General features: G+C 51.5%; 1 protein-coding gene across 2 annotated transcripts in view; it reads right to left on the bottom strand.

Annotated features, from left to right (window-relative positions):
- TMEM62 (transmembrane protein 62) overlaps positions 1-16,993 on the bottom strand; it is an 88,553-nt gene that overhangs the window by 58,094 nt on the left and 13,466 nt on the right. For both annotated transcript variants that reach the window (XM_075331221.1, XM_075331220.1), the window contains exon 6: positions 5,226-5,350. In XM_075331221.1, coding sequence (XP_075187336.1) covers positions 5,226-5,350 — 125 coding nt within the window. The remainder of the gene's footprint in view (positions 1-5,225; positions 5,351-16,993) is intronic.

Raw genomic sequence — 16,993 nt, 5'->3', positions numbered from 1 at the left:
GTCTCGAATTGCATCCCTAGGTACATGAGCTTCTGGGTCGGAGTCAGAGTGGTCTTGGGAAAAGGACAAGCCAACCGAATTGGACTAGAGTGGCGAGAGTGAGCGAGGCACTCCGCTGACGGTCTGCACTGGATGGAGCCTTGACTAGAAGGCCGTCCAGAAAAAAGGGATTACTGCCAACCCGCGGAGGTGCAGAACCGCAACCACTGCTGCCATGACCCTGATGAATACTCGAGGGGCCGTGGCTAACCCGAAGGGAAGAGCCACGAATTGGAAATGTTCCTCTCTGATTGCAAAACGTAGCCAACGCTGGTGTGAAACTGCAATTGGCACATGCAGATAGGCATCTCTGATGTCGAGGATGCTAGGAAATCGCCTTGGGTCATTGAGGCAATGACTGATCGCAGAGACTCCATGCGAAAATGCCGCACCTGAACATGCTTTTTGAGAAGCTTGAGATCCAGGATGGGCCGGAAGGAACCGTCCCTTTCGGGGACTAGGAAGAGATTTGAGTAGAAACCTCTGAACCGTTCCCAGGCGGGAACCGGTACAATTACTCCGTTGGCCTGCAAGGGTGCCACGGCCTGTGAGAAGGCGGCGGCCTTGGAGCAGGGGGGAGTTGACAGAAAAAATCTGTTTGGCGGGCTGGATAGAATTCTATCCTGTAGCCGTGGGAGGCGATATCCCGCACCCACTGATCGGAGACGTGTTGAAACCACACGTCGCCAAAGCGGGAGAGCCTGCCACCGACCAAGGACGTTGCTGGCGCGGCCAGATAGTCAAGAGGAGGCTGCCTTAGTGGCAGCAGCTCCTGCTCTGAGGACGCGGCTTCGTGCGTCAGATGGGTTTTTGGTCCTTGGCTGAGTTAGTGGACGAGGCCGAGGGCTTAGAGGACGGCCAGTTGGAGGAACGAAAGGAACGAAACCTCGACTGGTTCCTGCCCTGGACAGGTTCCTGGTTTGGTTTGTGGCATGGAAGAACTCTTCCCGCCAGTAGCTTCCTGAATAATTTCATCCAGTTGTTCACCGAACAGCCTGGGCCCAGCAAATGGGAGCCCGGCAAGGTACTTCATTGAAGAAGCATCTGCCTTCCACTCTCGAAGCCACAATATCCTGCGCATAGCGAGAGAATTAGCCGAAGCCACCGCAGTGCGGTGAGAAGCCTTCAGCATGGGAGACATGGCATAGGATGAAAAAGCTGAAGCCTGGAAGTTAAGGCAACCATTTCGGGCATAGAGTCCCTGGTGAGGGAATGCATCTCCTCTAGAGAAGCAGAGATGGCTATGAGAGCCCACACTGCTGCAAAAGATGGGGAGAACGAGACCCCTGCCGCCTCAGATACAGATTTGGCCAGAAGGTCAACCTGGCGGTCAGTTACTCTTCCCGCCAGGGAATCCTTAAGAGAGGTGTCATCAGCCACTGATACAACTGTCCGGGCTGAGAGTCTAGACACCGGAGGGTCTACCTTTGGTGAATGAGCCCACTCCTTGACCACCTCTGGTGGAAACGGAAAACGGTAATCAGAACCACGTCTTGGGCAGCGTCTGTCAGGATAGGCCCTAGGCTTGGTCTTTGTGGCCTGAAAACTGGAGTGGTTAAGGAACACACTCCTTGTTCTCTTGGGCAAGGTAAACTGGTGCTTTCTTGCCAGAGAGGGTTGCTCCTCTGATACAGGCGGATTGAGGTCCAGTACAAAATTAATGGACGCAATCAAATCACTAGCACCTGCGTCACTTTCGGACAGATCAGTGGGGTACATGGAGGTAGCGTCCGAGCCCCCAGTAAAGGCATCCTCCTCGTCCTGCGAGTCAGCTCGTGAATCAGAGCCGCGGGACGAGGAAGGAGAGGGGACCCTGCGTCTCCTTTTAGGAGGACGGGGTCTGAGACCAGATGGAGAATCCTCTGTGAGCTTTGCTGAGCGAGCCGTAGCAGCAGAAGCGCCCTGAGAAGGGGGCTGATGCATGCTCAGCAGAGTCCGGGACAGCTGTCCCATGGAGAGAAGGATTCTGCTCAAGCCGGGGGTTCAGCCACCGGAGCCGGAGCAGCCGGAGGAACCACTGGGGATGAGACTCCAGGCTGAGGCACCACCATGTTAGAGCAGGCATCACAATGTGGTTATGTGCTCGGTACAGGCAGTAGGAGCCTACATGCAGTGCATATTGAGTACAGCCTTGCAGCCTTGCTGCTCGTGTGAGACATGCTGCTGAAGTGGGGGCTCTGAGTCAGAATGACCCCCAGCAGAGTATATAAGCAGAGTATATAATATAAGCAGGTCCACAACCGGAGGTTGTGGCTTGCCATACCGTCTGACATTCTGCCAACCCCTCTCTGTGCCCTCCAGATCCCACAGCCCGGACCCCCAGAGAGATACTGCAGCCAGCGCCGATCGCTGTGCTGACATAAGAACGCTGATAAAATGGCGCTTCTGCCCAAGCCGGAGCGAGGAGGGGGGGCGGGGCCTACTCTAAGAGCGGGATCCCGAGGGCCAAGGAGATATACAGGGGAGGGAAACATTTCCTCAGAGAGGAGTGTCCCTCTCCTGAGCCGAACGGCCGCTAGGCGGAGCCGCACTGTCCCTCTGCATGATTGGCATGCAGGGGCAGTGAAAACGAAACTAGGCCTCAGGCGAAGCCGGGGCCTAAATTTAACGATGCGGCCGGTGCGCAGGCACCATCGGTGCGGTTCTCTGGTGAAAACCAGAGAACCGGCCGGAAATGTCAGAATACATACACAGCACACTCTCCCAAACAATAAAGTACAAGGGACCCTCGGATAACAACGTCTCAGATACTTAGCTTGTGAGACGCAGGGCCAGGTCCCTGAGGGATGAGTACTCCGTCCGGCAGGATCCTGAAAGGGCTGCGGATGGAGACCGGTCTCCTGCAAGGCAGGGAGAACCGTGCTGGCTCCCACTTCAAGCCAGAGCCCGAGGGATGGTGAAGGAGCGCGGCATGTAAGGCTCCAGCCCTGAAATCAACCTTAACAACACCGCCGACACAGTGGGGTGAGAAGGGACATGCCGGGAGTCCAGGCTTGGACCCGCTTTTCTTCAAACTCTTTCCAAAAATCAAAATCAGATGAGAATGCATGTGTGGATGTGTGCCTCCTGAACACAAAGCATTGAACTGGCTATATTTGGTTATCCAGGGGGTGTATATGCTCGGAGGGAGGAGCTACACTTTTTAGTGTAGTACTTTGTGTGTCCTCCGGAGGCAGAAGCTATACACCCATGGTCTGAGTCTCCCATAGGAACGATGAAGAAAAGTGCATCTTAAAAATTGGAAAATACAGTATTTTTTTTATGAAAGATTTGTCTGCGAGCCAGATGCAGCCATCAAAAGAGCCACATCTGGCTCACGAGCCGTAGGTTTCCAAACCCCCGCTTTGGGCTGTCCTGGATTTGTGGCTGATTTTAGTGGAAAGGATGAAATAATGTGAATGTCAGGTGCGGGTGTATTACACAGGAGCTTAGATAACACGCCGGCTGTGTTATACAGACAGCACCTGTCTCTTTAAATGCTCTTGTGAATCACTGAGCACAGAATTCAAGTGGTGCCATCAGGGCGGCTTACTCATTCGGGCACCGTTCCCTCATGCTCCTATGAGGCCCAGGATACAGTGGCGCTTTATAGGACATTGTCATTCTGTCTATACTACAATATTAATATACTGCAGTACAAAAAGCAAGCGATCACAGGAAGAGGGAATGTAACAAAAAAAATAAATAAATAAAAAAAAGGTTTTACAAATCTTTAAAGGGAACCTGTCACCACTTTTTTGGCTATAAGCTGCGGCCACCACCACCGGGCTCTTATGTACAGCATTCTAACATGCTGTATACAAGAGCCCCGGCCGGGGGTATAACATAAAAAACACTTTATAATACTTACCCAACGGTCGTGCGGTGGGCCTTATGGGCGTCTCCATTGTCCAGTGCCGGCGCCTCCTCTTTCGGCCATCTTCGTCCTCCGGTGCCGGCGCCTCCTCTTTCAGCCATCTTCGTCCTCTTTCTGAAGCCTGTGTATATGACATGTCTACGTCATACACACTCGCCGGTCCTGCGCAGGCGCACTACAATACTTTGATCTGCCCTGCTCAGAACCTGAATGCAGGCGAGTGTGTATGGCGTCGGACGCGTCATACATTGAGGCTTTAGAAAATGGATGACAAAGATAGCCAAAAGAGGAGGCGATGGCAACGGAGAACGGAGACGCCCATCTGGCCAACCGCGCGACCGTTAGGTAAGTATTAGAAAGTGTTTTTTATGTTGTCACAGCGGCCTGGGCTCTTATATACGGCATGTTAGAATGCTGTATATAAGAGCCCGGTGGTGGTGGCCGCAGCTTATAGGGCAAAAAAGTGGTGACAGGTTCCCTTTAAGGAAACGGAAGAATTCTTATCTTGGCTACAAAACCAAACCAATTCAAGACTAATGGACCACCACCTCCTCTACTTTTCAGTCTTTCTGCTTTTTTTTTCCTTCATCCTCAATTTATTTCCTAATTTTTCATCCCCTTTATTAATACTTGCTTTAGAAAAATACTCGCACATTGTTAATCCTTCCGCTTGACTTGGTGGTTTTTGTACTGTGAAGGTGGTCTGAGCTATAGCTTGTTTGTTTAAACATAATAAGAATATTTGTGTATGTAAATAATCAAAATATAGATGTAGTAGCATAATTATCTGTCTGTCTATGTAGCAATTGCACAGACCTATAATATAATTCAAAGCTGAATAGTCATGAAGGGGTTACCAAGAATAAGTGAACAGATGTACAAATGATGGAAGTCTTTTAATGAAGAATAAAGGTCTTATCACTAGTGTTCACACAGAAAGAATGTTTTAATGAACAAAGATGTGTTTCATAATATGCTGAGAGAAATTAAGGAGTGGAATACTCCTTACTCCCTGTTTAGCGTCAAGGCCAACGTGGCATTTTGTATAATTAAGTTTCTTTCAAAATACACGAGTCAGTTGATGACGCTGGCTGAAGCAGAGAACATGTTCATTGTCTGATACATTGATATATAGGCACTGATATACAGCTAATACGGCACCGTCTCTGGATTCCCTGTATGAAGATACCATTAACAGTCTTCACCCAAAATTCCTCCCTTGACAGTACTACTTGTATTTCTTGCACTTGTGCGGCAGGAGGGGTGTCACATCTCTACCACTGTATCCTTGTATTAGCAATCCTTCATGATGACTTGTGATGAGACTGACCTCATTACTGCACGGATGCCCGGAGAAGGGGACACAATAGTTGAAGATGGATAATGGCCAAACCACACGGACTGATTACTGTGGAGGCTCTCCTGAGCGAGCACGGACAGCGTCTGCATCTGATTCTAGAAGAAGATGGACACAGAACCGCTTTGGTTATTAAATGATCATATATTATCCTCCTAAATAAGGGTATAAAGAACAAAGTGATAGCATCGATGGCTCCGATGTATTCGGGAACGCAGATTTCTCCACTTGGCGATAGAAGAATAGTGAAAAAATACTGAGAATGTGAGAAGCGCAGGGACAGAGGATCCAGCCAACTCCAGGCCGGCATAAAGCCTGCGCTCCTCAGCTACGCAGCCGAGGTTACCGACCACCTATACAGTCCACAATGTGAAGGAGACTATAGAATTAAAAATCTTTTCATTAAGAGGTGAATTGCAATGTTGCTGGTATTTACTAGCATGTTTCAATTTTGACCATTTAAAGGGAATCTGCACCAGGTTTTTGCTTCCCCATCTGAGAGCAGCATGATGTAGAGACAGAGACCCTGATTCCTGCAATATGTCCCTTAGTGGGCTGTTTGCAGCAGTTTTGATAAAGAAGGGAATTTTGTTTACTTACCGTAAATTCCTTTTCTTCTAGCTCCAATTGGGAGACCCAGACAGTGGGTGTATAGCTACTGCCTCTGGAGGCCGCACAAAGAACTACACTTAAAAGTGTAAGGCCCCTCCCCTTCTGGCTATACACCCTCCCGTAGGAGTACGGATTCCTCAGTTTTAGTACCAAAGCAAGAAGGAGGAAAGCCAATTACAGTTTCAAAAACAAATTCAATCCGATAACAAGATCGGAGAACTTAAGAAACAACATGAACAACATGTGCACCCGAAAAACGAAACCCTAAGAACAAATAGGGCGGGTGCTGGGTCTCCCAATTGGAGCTAGAAGAAAAGGAATTTACGGTAAGTAAACAAAATTCCCTTCTTCTTTTTCGCTCCTAATTGGGAGACCCAGACAGTGGGACGTCCAAAAGCAGTCCCTGGGTGGGTAAAAAGATACCACATGAACGGGCTGTCAGACAGCCCTTTCCTACAGGTGGGCCACCGCCGCCTGAAGGACCTGTCTACCTAGGCTGGCATCTGCCGAAGCGTAGGTATGCACTTGATAGTGTTTGGTAAACGTGTGCAGACTCGACCAGGTAGCCGCCTGGCACACTTGCTGAGCCGTAGCCTGATGCCGCAATGCCCAGGACGCACCCACGGCTCTGGTAGAATGGGCCTTCAGTCCAGATGGAATCGGAAGCCCAGCAGAACGGTATGTGTGAAGAATTGGTTCCTTGATCCACCGCGCCAGGGTGGATTTGGAAGCTTGCGATCCCTTATGCTGACCAGCGACTAGGACAAAGAGCGCATCAGAACGGCGTAGAGACGCCGTGCGAGAAATGTAAATCCTGAGTGCTCTCACCAGGTCCAACAGATGTAAACCCTTTTCAAATTGGTGAACTGGATGCGGACACAAAGATGGCAAAGTGATATCCTGATTAAGATGAAAGGAAGAAACCACCTTGGGAGAAAACTCTGGAATTGGACGCAGTACTACCTTGTCTTGGTGAAACACCAGGAAGGGAGATTTGCAAGATAACGCCGCTAGCTCGGACACTCTTCGAAGAGACGTGACCGCCACAAGAAAAACTACTTTTTGTGAAAGCCGAGAAAGGGAAACCTCTTTCAAAGGCTCGAAAGGCGGCTTCTGGAGAGCAATGAGAACCTTGTTCAGATCCCAGGGTTCCAATGGCCGTCTGTAAGGAGGAACGATATGAGAAACTCCTTGGAGAAACGTGCGTACTTTAGAAAGCCGTGCCAAGCGCTTCTGAAAGAATACGGATAGCGCGGAGACTTGACCCTTAAGAGAGCTAAGCGACAAACCTTTTTCCAACCCAGACTGCAGGAAGGAAAGAAAAATTGGCAATGCAAATGGCCAGGGAGAAAACCCTTGAGCCAAGCACCAAGCTAAGAATATCTTCCACGTCCTGTGATAGATCTTAGCTGAGGATGGTTTTCTAGCCTGTCTCATTGTGGCAACAACTTCATGAGATAAACCTGAGGCCGCTAGGATCCAGGACTCAATGGCCACACAGTCAGGTTCAGGGCCGCAGAATTCAGATGGAAAAACGGCCCTTGAGACAGCAAATCTGGACGGTCTGGTAGTGCCCACGGTTGGCCTACCGTGAGATGCCACAGATCCGGGTACCACGACCTTCTTGGCCAGTCTGGAGCGACGAGGATGGCTCGATGGCAGTCGGACCTGATTTTCCGGAGAACTCTGGGTAACAATGCTAGAGGTGGGAACACATAGGGGAGTCAGAATTGCGACCAATCCTGAACCAAGGCGTCTGCCGCCAGCGCTCGGTGATCGTGAGACCGTGCCATGAAAACTGGGACCTTGTTGTTGTGCCGTGACGCCATCAGATCGACGTCCGGCGTCCCCCAGCGGCAACAGATCTGCTGAAACACGTCCGGGTGAAGGGACCATTCTCCTGCGTCCATGCCCTGGCGACTGAGAAAGTCTGCTTCCCAGTTTTCCACGCCTGGGATGTGAACTGCGGATATGGTGGACGCTCTGCTTTCCACCCACGTCAAAATCCGCCGGACTTCCTGAAAGGCTTGGCGACTGCGTGTTCCCCCTTGGTGGTTGATGTACGCCACCGCCGTGGAATTGTCCGACTGAATCCGAATCTGCTTGCCTTCCAGCCATTGTTGGAAGGCTCGCAGAGCAAGATAGATTGCTCTGATTTCCAGAACATTGATCTGCAGAGTGGACTCTTCCTGAGTCCACGTCCCCTGAGCCCTGTGGTGGAGAAACACCGCTCCCCACCCTGATAGGCTCGCATCCGTCGTGACCACTGCCCAGGACGGGGGAAGGAACGACTTTCCCTGTGACAATGAGGTGGGGAGAAGCCACCAACGCAGAGAGTCCTTGGCAGTCTGAGAGAGGGAGACAGTCCTGTCGAGGGACGTCGATTTCCCATCCCATTGGCGTAGAATGTCCCATTGTAGAGGGCGCAGATGAAACTGCGCGAACGGGACCGCTTCCATTGCTGCTACCATCTTCCCTAGGAAATGCATGAGGCGCCTCAGTGAGTGCGACTGGCTCTGAAGGAGAGATTGTACTCCTGTCCGTAGCGAACACTGCTTGTCCAGTGGAAGCTTCACTATCGCTGAGAGAGTATGAAACTCCATGCCAAGATAAGTCAGAGATTGGGTCGGGGTGAGATGAGACTTTGGAAAGTTGATAATCCACCCGAAACTCTGGAGAGTGTCTAGTGCCACCTTCAGACTGTGTTGGCATGCCTCTTGAGAGGGTGCCTTTATAAGCAGGTCGTCTAGATACGGGATGACCGAGTGACCCTGCGAGTGCAGAACAGCTACTACTGCTGCCATGACTTTGGTGAAGACCCGGGGGGCTGTTGCCAGACCGAAAGGTAACGCTACGAACTGCAGGTGTTCGTCGTGTATGACGAAGCGTAGGAAACGCTGATGCTCTGGCGCAATCGGCACGTGGAGATACGCATCTTTGATATCTATTGATGCTAGAAAATCTCCTTGAGACATTGAGGCTATGACGGAGCGTAGGGATTCCATCCGGAACCTCCTGACTTTTACGTGTCTGTTGAGCAACTTTAGATCCAGGACGGGTCGATACGATCCGTCCTTTTTTGGGACCACAAACAGATTGGAGTAAAAACCGTGACCTTGTTCCTGCAGAGGGACGGAGGTCACCACTCCTTCCGCCTTTAGAGCGGCCACCGCCTGCAACAGAGCATCGGCTCGGTCTGGTGGTGGAGAAGTTCTGAAGAAACGAGTTGGCGGACGAGAACTGAACTCTATCCTGTACCCGTGAGACAGAATATCCCTCACCCAACGGTCTTTGACGCGTGACAGCCAAATGTCGCCAAAGTGGGAAAGCCTCCCACCGACCGAGGGTGTGGGAATCGGAGACTGCAAGTCAGGAGGACGCCGTTTTGGCAACGGTTCCTCCGGCTGTCCTTTTTGGGCGTGACTGAGACCTCCAAGAATCTGAGCGTCTCTGGTCTTTTTGAGTCTTTTTTGACGAGGCGAATTGGGACCTGCCCGGTCCTCGAAAGGACCGATAACCAGACTGACCCTTCCTCTGTTGGGGTTTGTTTTGTCTGTGTTGCGGTAAGGATGAGTCCTTACCCTTGGAGTGTTTGATGATTTCATCCAAACGCTCTCCAAACAATCGGTCACGAGAAAAAGGCAAATTGGTTAAGCACTTCTTGGAATGAGAATCTGCTTTCCAATGTCTCAACCACAGGGCCCTACGCAAAACAACGGAGTTGGCTGACGCCACTGCCGTGCGGCTTGTAGCGTCAAGAACAGCATTAATTGCGTACGACGCGAATGCCGCCATTTGCGAGGTCAATGGTGCTACCTGCGGGGCAAATGCACGTGTGACTGAGTCGACTTGCACAAGCCCGGCTGAGATAGCTTGGAGTGCCCATACGGCAGCAAAAGATGGCGCTAACGACGCTCCAATCGCTTCATAGATGGATTTCAGCCAGAGCTCCATCTGCCTGTCAGTGGCATCTTTAAGTGCCGCTCCATCTTCAACTGCAACCAAAGATCTAGCTGCAAGCCTGGAAATTGGAGGATCCACTTTTGGACACTGGGTCCAACCCTTGACCACCTCAGGGGGAAAAGGATAGCGTGTATCTTTAAGCCGTTTAGAAAAACGCCTTTCCGGATAAGCGTGGGGTTTCTGGATTGCGTCTCTAAAGTCAGCGTGGTCCAGAAAAGTGCTTAATGTACGCTTAGGATATCTGAAATGGATTCTCTCGTGCTGCGAAGCTGACTCCTCTACAAGAGGAGCTGGTGGGGAAATATTTAACATCTTATTGATGGACGCTACAAGATCATTAACTATGGCGTCACCATCTGGTGTATCTAGATTGAGAGCGGTCCCAGGATCAGAATCTTGATCAGTTACGTCCGCCTCATCACCCATAGATTCATCTCGCTGGGATCCTGACCATTGAGATGAATGTGAAGGTCCCTCATAGCGAGCCCGCTTAGGCTGCCCGGGGCCATCGTCCGAGTCAGAGTCTTCACCCTGAGGTGTATGTGCCCGTCCCGGAGCTTGGAGGTAATTCAGCTGAGGGGGACCAGGGGGCAATGATTGCACAGTGTCCGTGGCCTGAAGTACAGGCCTAGCTCGCAATGTGTCAAGAATTTGTGACATAGTGAGAGACATTCTGTCAGCAAAAGCTGCAAACTCAGTTCCTGTCACCTGGACAGCATTCACAGGTGGTACACCCTGGGTCACGTCCAGCAGAGGTCCCGACTGTGCAAGCGCCGCAGGGGCCGAGCACTGCACACAATGGGGGTCAGTGGAGCCTGCCGGTAGAAAAGTCCCACATGCGGTGCAGGAAGCATATAATGTCTGTGCCTTGGCACCCTTGCGTTTTATGGACGACATGCTGTTGGCTCTCTGCAATGTGAGAGAGTCTATAGCCAAAAGGGCGACCAGCGCTATGCAGTACAAAGTATTTGCAGGAACAAAATACTAATAATACTACTGGCACAAGAGGGGGTGAGCCCTGAGGGCTGCTTACCGCCCGCTGAATAGCGGGTAAGAGGCGCAGAATTCCTTGTCTGGGTCTCCCCGGCTCCCCTCTGCAGCTCAGCGTGTCAGCAGGAATGGCTGCCGGCGTCTGTGGAGAGGGGCGGCCCGTGGGAGTTCCCAAACAAAAGTGCGGGAAACAGTGTCCCCTCTGTGCCTACTGTGAGGGCTGGAGTATGTAAAAACGACTCCAGCCCTCAGCGCTGATGCACTGACCAGCGTCCCGCCCCTCTCCTGACTGGCAGGTCTGGGGGCGGGAACGAACGGAAGCAGGCCGCAAAAGCCGGGGACTCGAGTTATCAGCGCGGCCGCCGTAAAAGCGCGGCCCGCGCTGAAGTCCCCGGCGCACCACAAGTGCCAGCCGCGCCGCAGTCCCAGCGGCCGGCGCGACCGTGTCCCAATAGTGTGCCTGCTTCAGCGAAGCTGAATGAGGCCATGGCACAAGCGCCGCAGCGCTGATGTCCCCCGGCGCACTACAACACCCAGCATGCTGCGGTGTGAGCGCCAAATGCACGGGGACACAGAGTACCTTGAGGAAGCAGGGCCATGTCCCTGATGTACTCCGCTCCATCCAGCATCTTCTCCAGGGGCTGTAGATGGAGCACGGTCTCAGTGCCTGGAGACCAGTAAATCCCACTTCACCCAGAGCCCTGTAAAAAGGGATGGGGAAGGAATCAGCATGTGGGCTCCTGCCGCCGTACCCGCAATGGGTACCTCAACCTTACAAACACCTCCGACATACAGTGGGGTGAGAAGGGAGCATGCTGGGGGCCCTGTATGGGCCCTCTTTTCTTCCATCCGACATAGTCAGCAGCTGCTGCTGACTAAAAACAATGGAGCTATGCGTGCGTGTGTGACCTCCTTCGCACAAAGCTAAAACTGAGGAATCCGTACTCCTACGGGAGGGTGTATAGCCAGAAGGGGAGGGGCCTTACACTTTTAAGTGTAGTTCTTTGTGCGGCCTCCAGAGGCAGTAGCTATACACCCACTGTCTGGGTCTCCCAATTAGGAGCGAAAAAGAAATTACTTTAGCAGTTCTCTGAATGCTGAGCTCTATATAACCCCTCCCACAGCACTGATTGGCAGCTTTCTGTGTGCACTGTGCATAGGCAGAATGCTGCAAACAGTAATGGGGTTGTAGTTGGACTACATGGCAGCAGGCTTAAACTCCTTTAGTGATAATCTCTTGCTGATAAAACAGGGATTTTAGCAAAACTATACTATGAGCCCATTACAGTTAGTTAGCAAAACCCTGGTGACAATTACCCTTTAATCTGTTAGCAGCATAATGTAGTGACAGAGACCCTGATTCCAGCGATGTGTCATTTACTGAGCTGCTTAATGTAGTTTTAATAAAATGTCTGTTTAATCAGCAGTAGATTATAATTACAGGACTACTTGGCGTGATGCTAAGTAGTCCAGCATATTAATGCGCTGTGTATAACTGCTAGATCTGCAGAAGGAAAGAAGGGAATTTTGTTTACTTACCGTAAATTCCTTTTCTTCTAGCTCCAATTGGGAGACCCAGACAATTGGGTGTATAGCTATTGCCTCTGGAGGCCACACAAAGTATTACACTTAAAAGTGTAAGGCCCCTCCCCTTCTGGCTATACACCCCCAGTGGGATCACTGGCTCACCAGTTTTAGTGCCAAAGCAAGAAGGAGGAAAGCCAATAACTGGTTTAAAGACCAATTCAATCCGAGGAAACATCGGAGAACTGAACCATACCACATGAACAACATGTGTACCCGAAAAAACAGAAAAACCCCGAGAAAACAGGGCGGGTGCTGGGTCTCCCAATTGGAGCTAGAAGAAAAGGAATTTACGGTAAGTAAACAAAATTCCCTTCTTCTTTGTCGCTCCATTGGGAGACCCAGACAATTGGGATGTCCAAAAGCAATCCCTGGGTGGGTAAAAGAATACCTCATGATAGGGCCGTCAAACGGCCCTCTCCTACAGGTGGCCAACCGCCGCCTGAATGACTTATCTACCTAGGCTGGCGTCTGCCGAAGCGTAGGTATGCATCTGATAATGCTTGGTAAAAGTAAGTAGACTCGACCAGGTGGGTGCCTGACACACCTGCTGAGCCGTAGCCTGGTGCCGTAATGCCCAGGATGCACCCACGGCTCTGGTAGAATGGGCCTTCGGCCTTGAGAGAACCAGAAGCCCAGTAGAACTGTAGGTTTCAAGAATTGGTTCCTCGAGCCCCCGAGCAAGGGTGGATCTGGAAGCTTGCGACTGTTTACGCCGACCAGCGACAAGGACAAAGAGTGCATCCGGGTGGCGCAGGAGCGCCATGCGGGAAGTAGAACCTGAGTGCTCTCACCAGAACCAACAGATGCAAATCTTTCTGAAATTGATGGACTGGACGAGGACACAAAGAAGGTGAGGTGATATCCTGATTGATATGAAAATGGGATACCACCTTAGGGAGAAATTCCGGAACCGGACGCAGAACTACCCTGTCCTGGTGAAGGACCAGGAAGGGAGTTTGTATGAGAGCGTTGCTAGCTCGGAAACTCTCCTAAGAGACGAGACCGTTACTAGAAGGCCACTTCCCGTGAAAAACGGGAAGGGAGACATCCTTCAAAGGCTCGAAAGGCGGCATCTGGAGAGCAATTAGAACCTTGTTCAGATCTCAGGGCTCTAACGGCCGCTTGTACGGAGTGCTGAGAAGACAAACTCCCCGTAGGAACGTGCGTACCTGAGGAAGTCGTCGTTTCTGAAAAAATACAGATAGCGCTGAGACTTGTCCCTAAAGGGAACTGAGCGACAACCCATTTTCCTACCTAGATTGCAGGAAGGAAGGAAACATAGACGATGCAACCGGCCAGGGAGAAACACCCTGCGCCGAGCACCGAGATAAGAACATCTTCCACGTCCTGTGGTCAATCTTGGCGGACGTTGGTATGCTAGCCTGTCTCATGGTGGCAACCACGTCCTGAGGTAATCCTGACGACACTAGGTTCCAGGACTCAATGCCACACCATCCGGTTGAGGGCCGTAGAATTCAAATGGAAGAATGGCCCTTGAGACAGCCAGTCTGATTGGTCTGGTAGTGCCCCCGGTTAGCCTACCGTGAGGCACCACAGAACCGAGTACCACAACATCCTCGGCCAATTTGTAGCGACGAGGATGGCGCGGCCGCAGTCGGTCTTGATCTAGCGCAGTACTCTGGGCAACAATGCCAGAGGTGGCACCTAAGGTAGCTGGAACTGCGACCAATGCTGAACTAAGACGTTTGCCGCCAGAGCTCGATGATTGTGAAACCGTGCCATGAAGCTGGCACATTGTTGTTGTGCCGTGACGCCATTAGATCGACGTCCGGCCTCTGTCAGCGGCGCCAGATCTCCTGAAACCCGTCCGGGTGAGGAGACCATACTCTTTCGGCCACACCTCAGCGACTTAGGAAGTCAGCTTCCTAGTTTCCACACTTGGGATGTGAATTGTGGATATGGTGGATGCCGTGTCTTCCACCCACATCAGAACCTGCCGGACTTCCTGGAAGGCTTGCCGGTTGCGCGTTCTTCCTTGGTGGTTGATGTATGCCACCGCTGTGGAGCTGTCCGACTGAAGTCGGATATGCTTGCTTTCCAGCCGCTGTTGGAAGGATTGTAGGGCAAGATACACTGCTCTGTGTTCAAGAACATTGATCTGAAGAGTGGACTCTTGCTGAGTCCACGTACCCTGAGCGCTGTAGTGGAGAAAAACTGCTCCCCACCCTGATAGACTCGCGTCTGTCGTAACTATCGCCCAGGACGGGGATAGGAAGGACCTTCTTTTTGACCAAGAGGTGAGAAGAAGCCACCACCGTAGAGATTCCTTGGCCGCCTGAGAAAGAACGACGACTCTGTTGAGGGACGTCGACTCCTCGTCCCATTGGCGGAGAATGTCCCATTGTAGTGGACGCAGTAAAACTGCGCGAAAGGAACTGCCTCCATTGCTACCATCTTACGTAGGAAGTGCATGAGGCGTCTCAATGTGTGCGACTGGTTCTTAAAGAAGAGCTTGCAGCCCGTAGTGAATGCTGTTTGTCTAGCGGCAGCTTCACTATCGCTGAGAGAGTAAGAAACTCTATGCCTAGATATGTTATCGATAGGGTCGGGGTCGGATCTGACTTTAAAAAGTTGATGATCCACCCAAAACTCTAGAGAGTCTCCAGCGCAACGTTCGGGCAGTGTTGGCATGTTTCCTAAGAGAGTGCCTTGACAAGTAGATCGTCTAAATACGGGACCACAGAGTGACCCTGAGAGTGCAGGACTGTGACTACTGCTGCCCTGACCTTGGCGAAGACCAGTTGGACTGTCGCTAGCCGGAAGGTAGAGCTACGAACAGAGGGTGTTCGTCTCCTATAACGAAGCGTAGAAACGCTAGTGCTCTGGATCAATCGGCACATGTGGATAAGCATCCTTGATGCCTAATGATGCTAGGAAATATCCTTGGGACCTTGAGGCGATGACATGGCGGAGGGATTCCATCCGGAACCGCCTGGTGTCCACGAGCTTGCTGTGCATTTTTAGATCCAGAACGGGACGGAACGGCCCGTTGTTATAGGTACCGCAAAGAATTTGGGGTAAAAACCGTGACCTTGTTCCTGAAGAGGAACGGGGGTCATCACTCTTTCTGCCTATAGAGTGCACCCTGTTTGCAGAAGAGCAGCGGCCCGGCCGGGAGGTGGAGAAATTCTGAAGAATCGAGTTGGAGGACGAGAAGTGAGCTCTATCCTGTACCCGTGAGACAGAATGTCTCACACTCAATGGTAGCTAAATATCGCCAAGGCGGGAGAGCCTGCTACCGACCGAGGCCGCAAGTCATGAGGAAGCCGCCTTGGAAGCGGGTTTTCAGACTGTCGCTTTTTTGGGCGAGACTGAGCCCGCTAAGAATCTTAGCTCCTCTGATCCCTTTGAGTCCACATTGGACGAGGAAAAATGGGACCTGCCCGAGCCTCGAAAAGGCCGAAAACCCCGACTGCCTCTTGCTCTGTTGGGGTTTGTTGTGTCCGGGCTGAGGAAAGGATGAATCCTTCCCCCTGGACTGTTTGATGGTTACATCCAACGCTCACCAAACAGTCGGTCAGCAGAAAAAGGCAACTGGTTAGGCAACCTTTTTTGGAAGCAGAATCTGCCTTCCATTCACTTAACGAGCAGACCAGGCTCTGCTTAAAAACACGGAGTAGCGGAGGCTACCGCCGCACGGTTCGCAGAGTCCAGGACAACCTGAATCGCGTAAGAAACAAATGCAGACATTTGAGAGGTTAAGGATGCCACCTGCGGCACAGATGTACGTGTAACCGTGTCAATCTGTGTAAGACAAGCTGAAATAGCTTGGAGTGCCCCAAGGGAGAGAATGCCGGAGCCAACGGTGCGCCGACAGCCTCATAGATGGCTTTCGACCAGAGATCCATCTGTCTGTCAGTGGCATCTTTGAGTTTGCAGTTCCATCTCCCACTGCAACTATGGATCTAGCTACAAGCCTGGAGATTGGAGGATGCCGCTCGGGACATTGGGTCCAGTCCTTGACCAAGTCAGGGGACAGGGATAACGTGTATCCTAAGCCGTTTGGAGAAGCGCATATCTGGATAAGCGTGGTGTTCCTGGACTGCCTCTCTGAAGGCAGAGTGGTCCAGAAAAATACGTGAAGCTGACTCCTCCACTGGAGGAGCTGTGAGAAATAACCCACATTCTATAGATGGACGCTATAAGATTATTTACTATGGCGTCACGATCAGGTGTATCCAGATTGAGAGCGGTCTCAGGATCAGAATCCTGAGCCGCTACTTCCGCCTCATTACACAGCGAGTCCTTCTGTTAGGACCCTGATGAAACCGAGGCCGCTCATAGCGAGCCCACTTAGGCTGTCTGGGACTGACGTCCGTGTAGAGCCGTGACTCTGGGATGCGTGTGACATTCCCGGAGCTGTTAGTTATTCACACTGAGGGGGGCCATGGATCAATGATTCAACAGTGCCCATATTGTGAGAGACATGTCCGGACTGCTAGGCTTCTAGTATCATAGCCATAGTCTCAGAAAAACTGTCAGTAAATACTGCAGACACCGTCCTCATCCCCTGGCCATTAGTGCATACAATGGGAGTCTATGTACCTGCCGGCCGTATAGCCGTACAT

The sequence above is a fragment of the Anomaloglossus baeobatrachus genome, chromosome 12 (genome assembly GCF_048569485.1).
Source record: "Anomaloglossus baeobatrachus isolate aAnoBae1 chromosome 12, aAnoBae1.hap1, whole genome shotgun sequence".
NCBI lineage: Eukaryota > Metazoa > Chordata > Amphibia > Anura > Aromobatidae > Anomaloglossus > Anomaloglossus baeobatrachus.
Note: the sequence above shows the minus strand (reverse complement) of the source record. Positions and strands in the feature narration are given on the sequence as shown.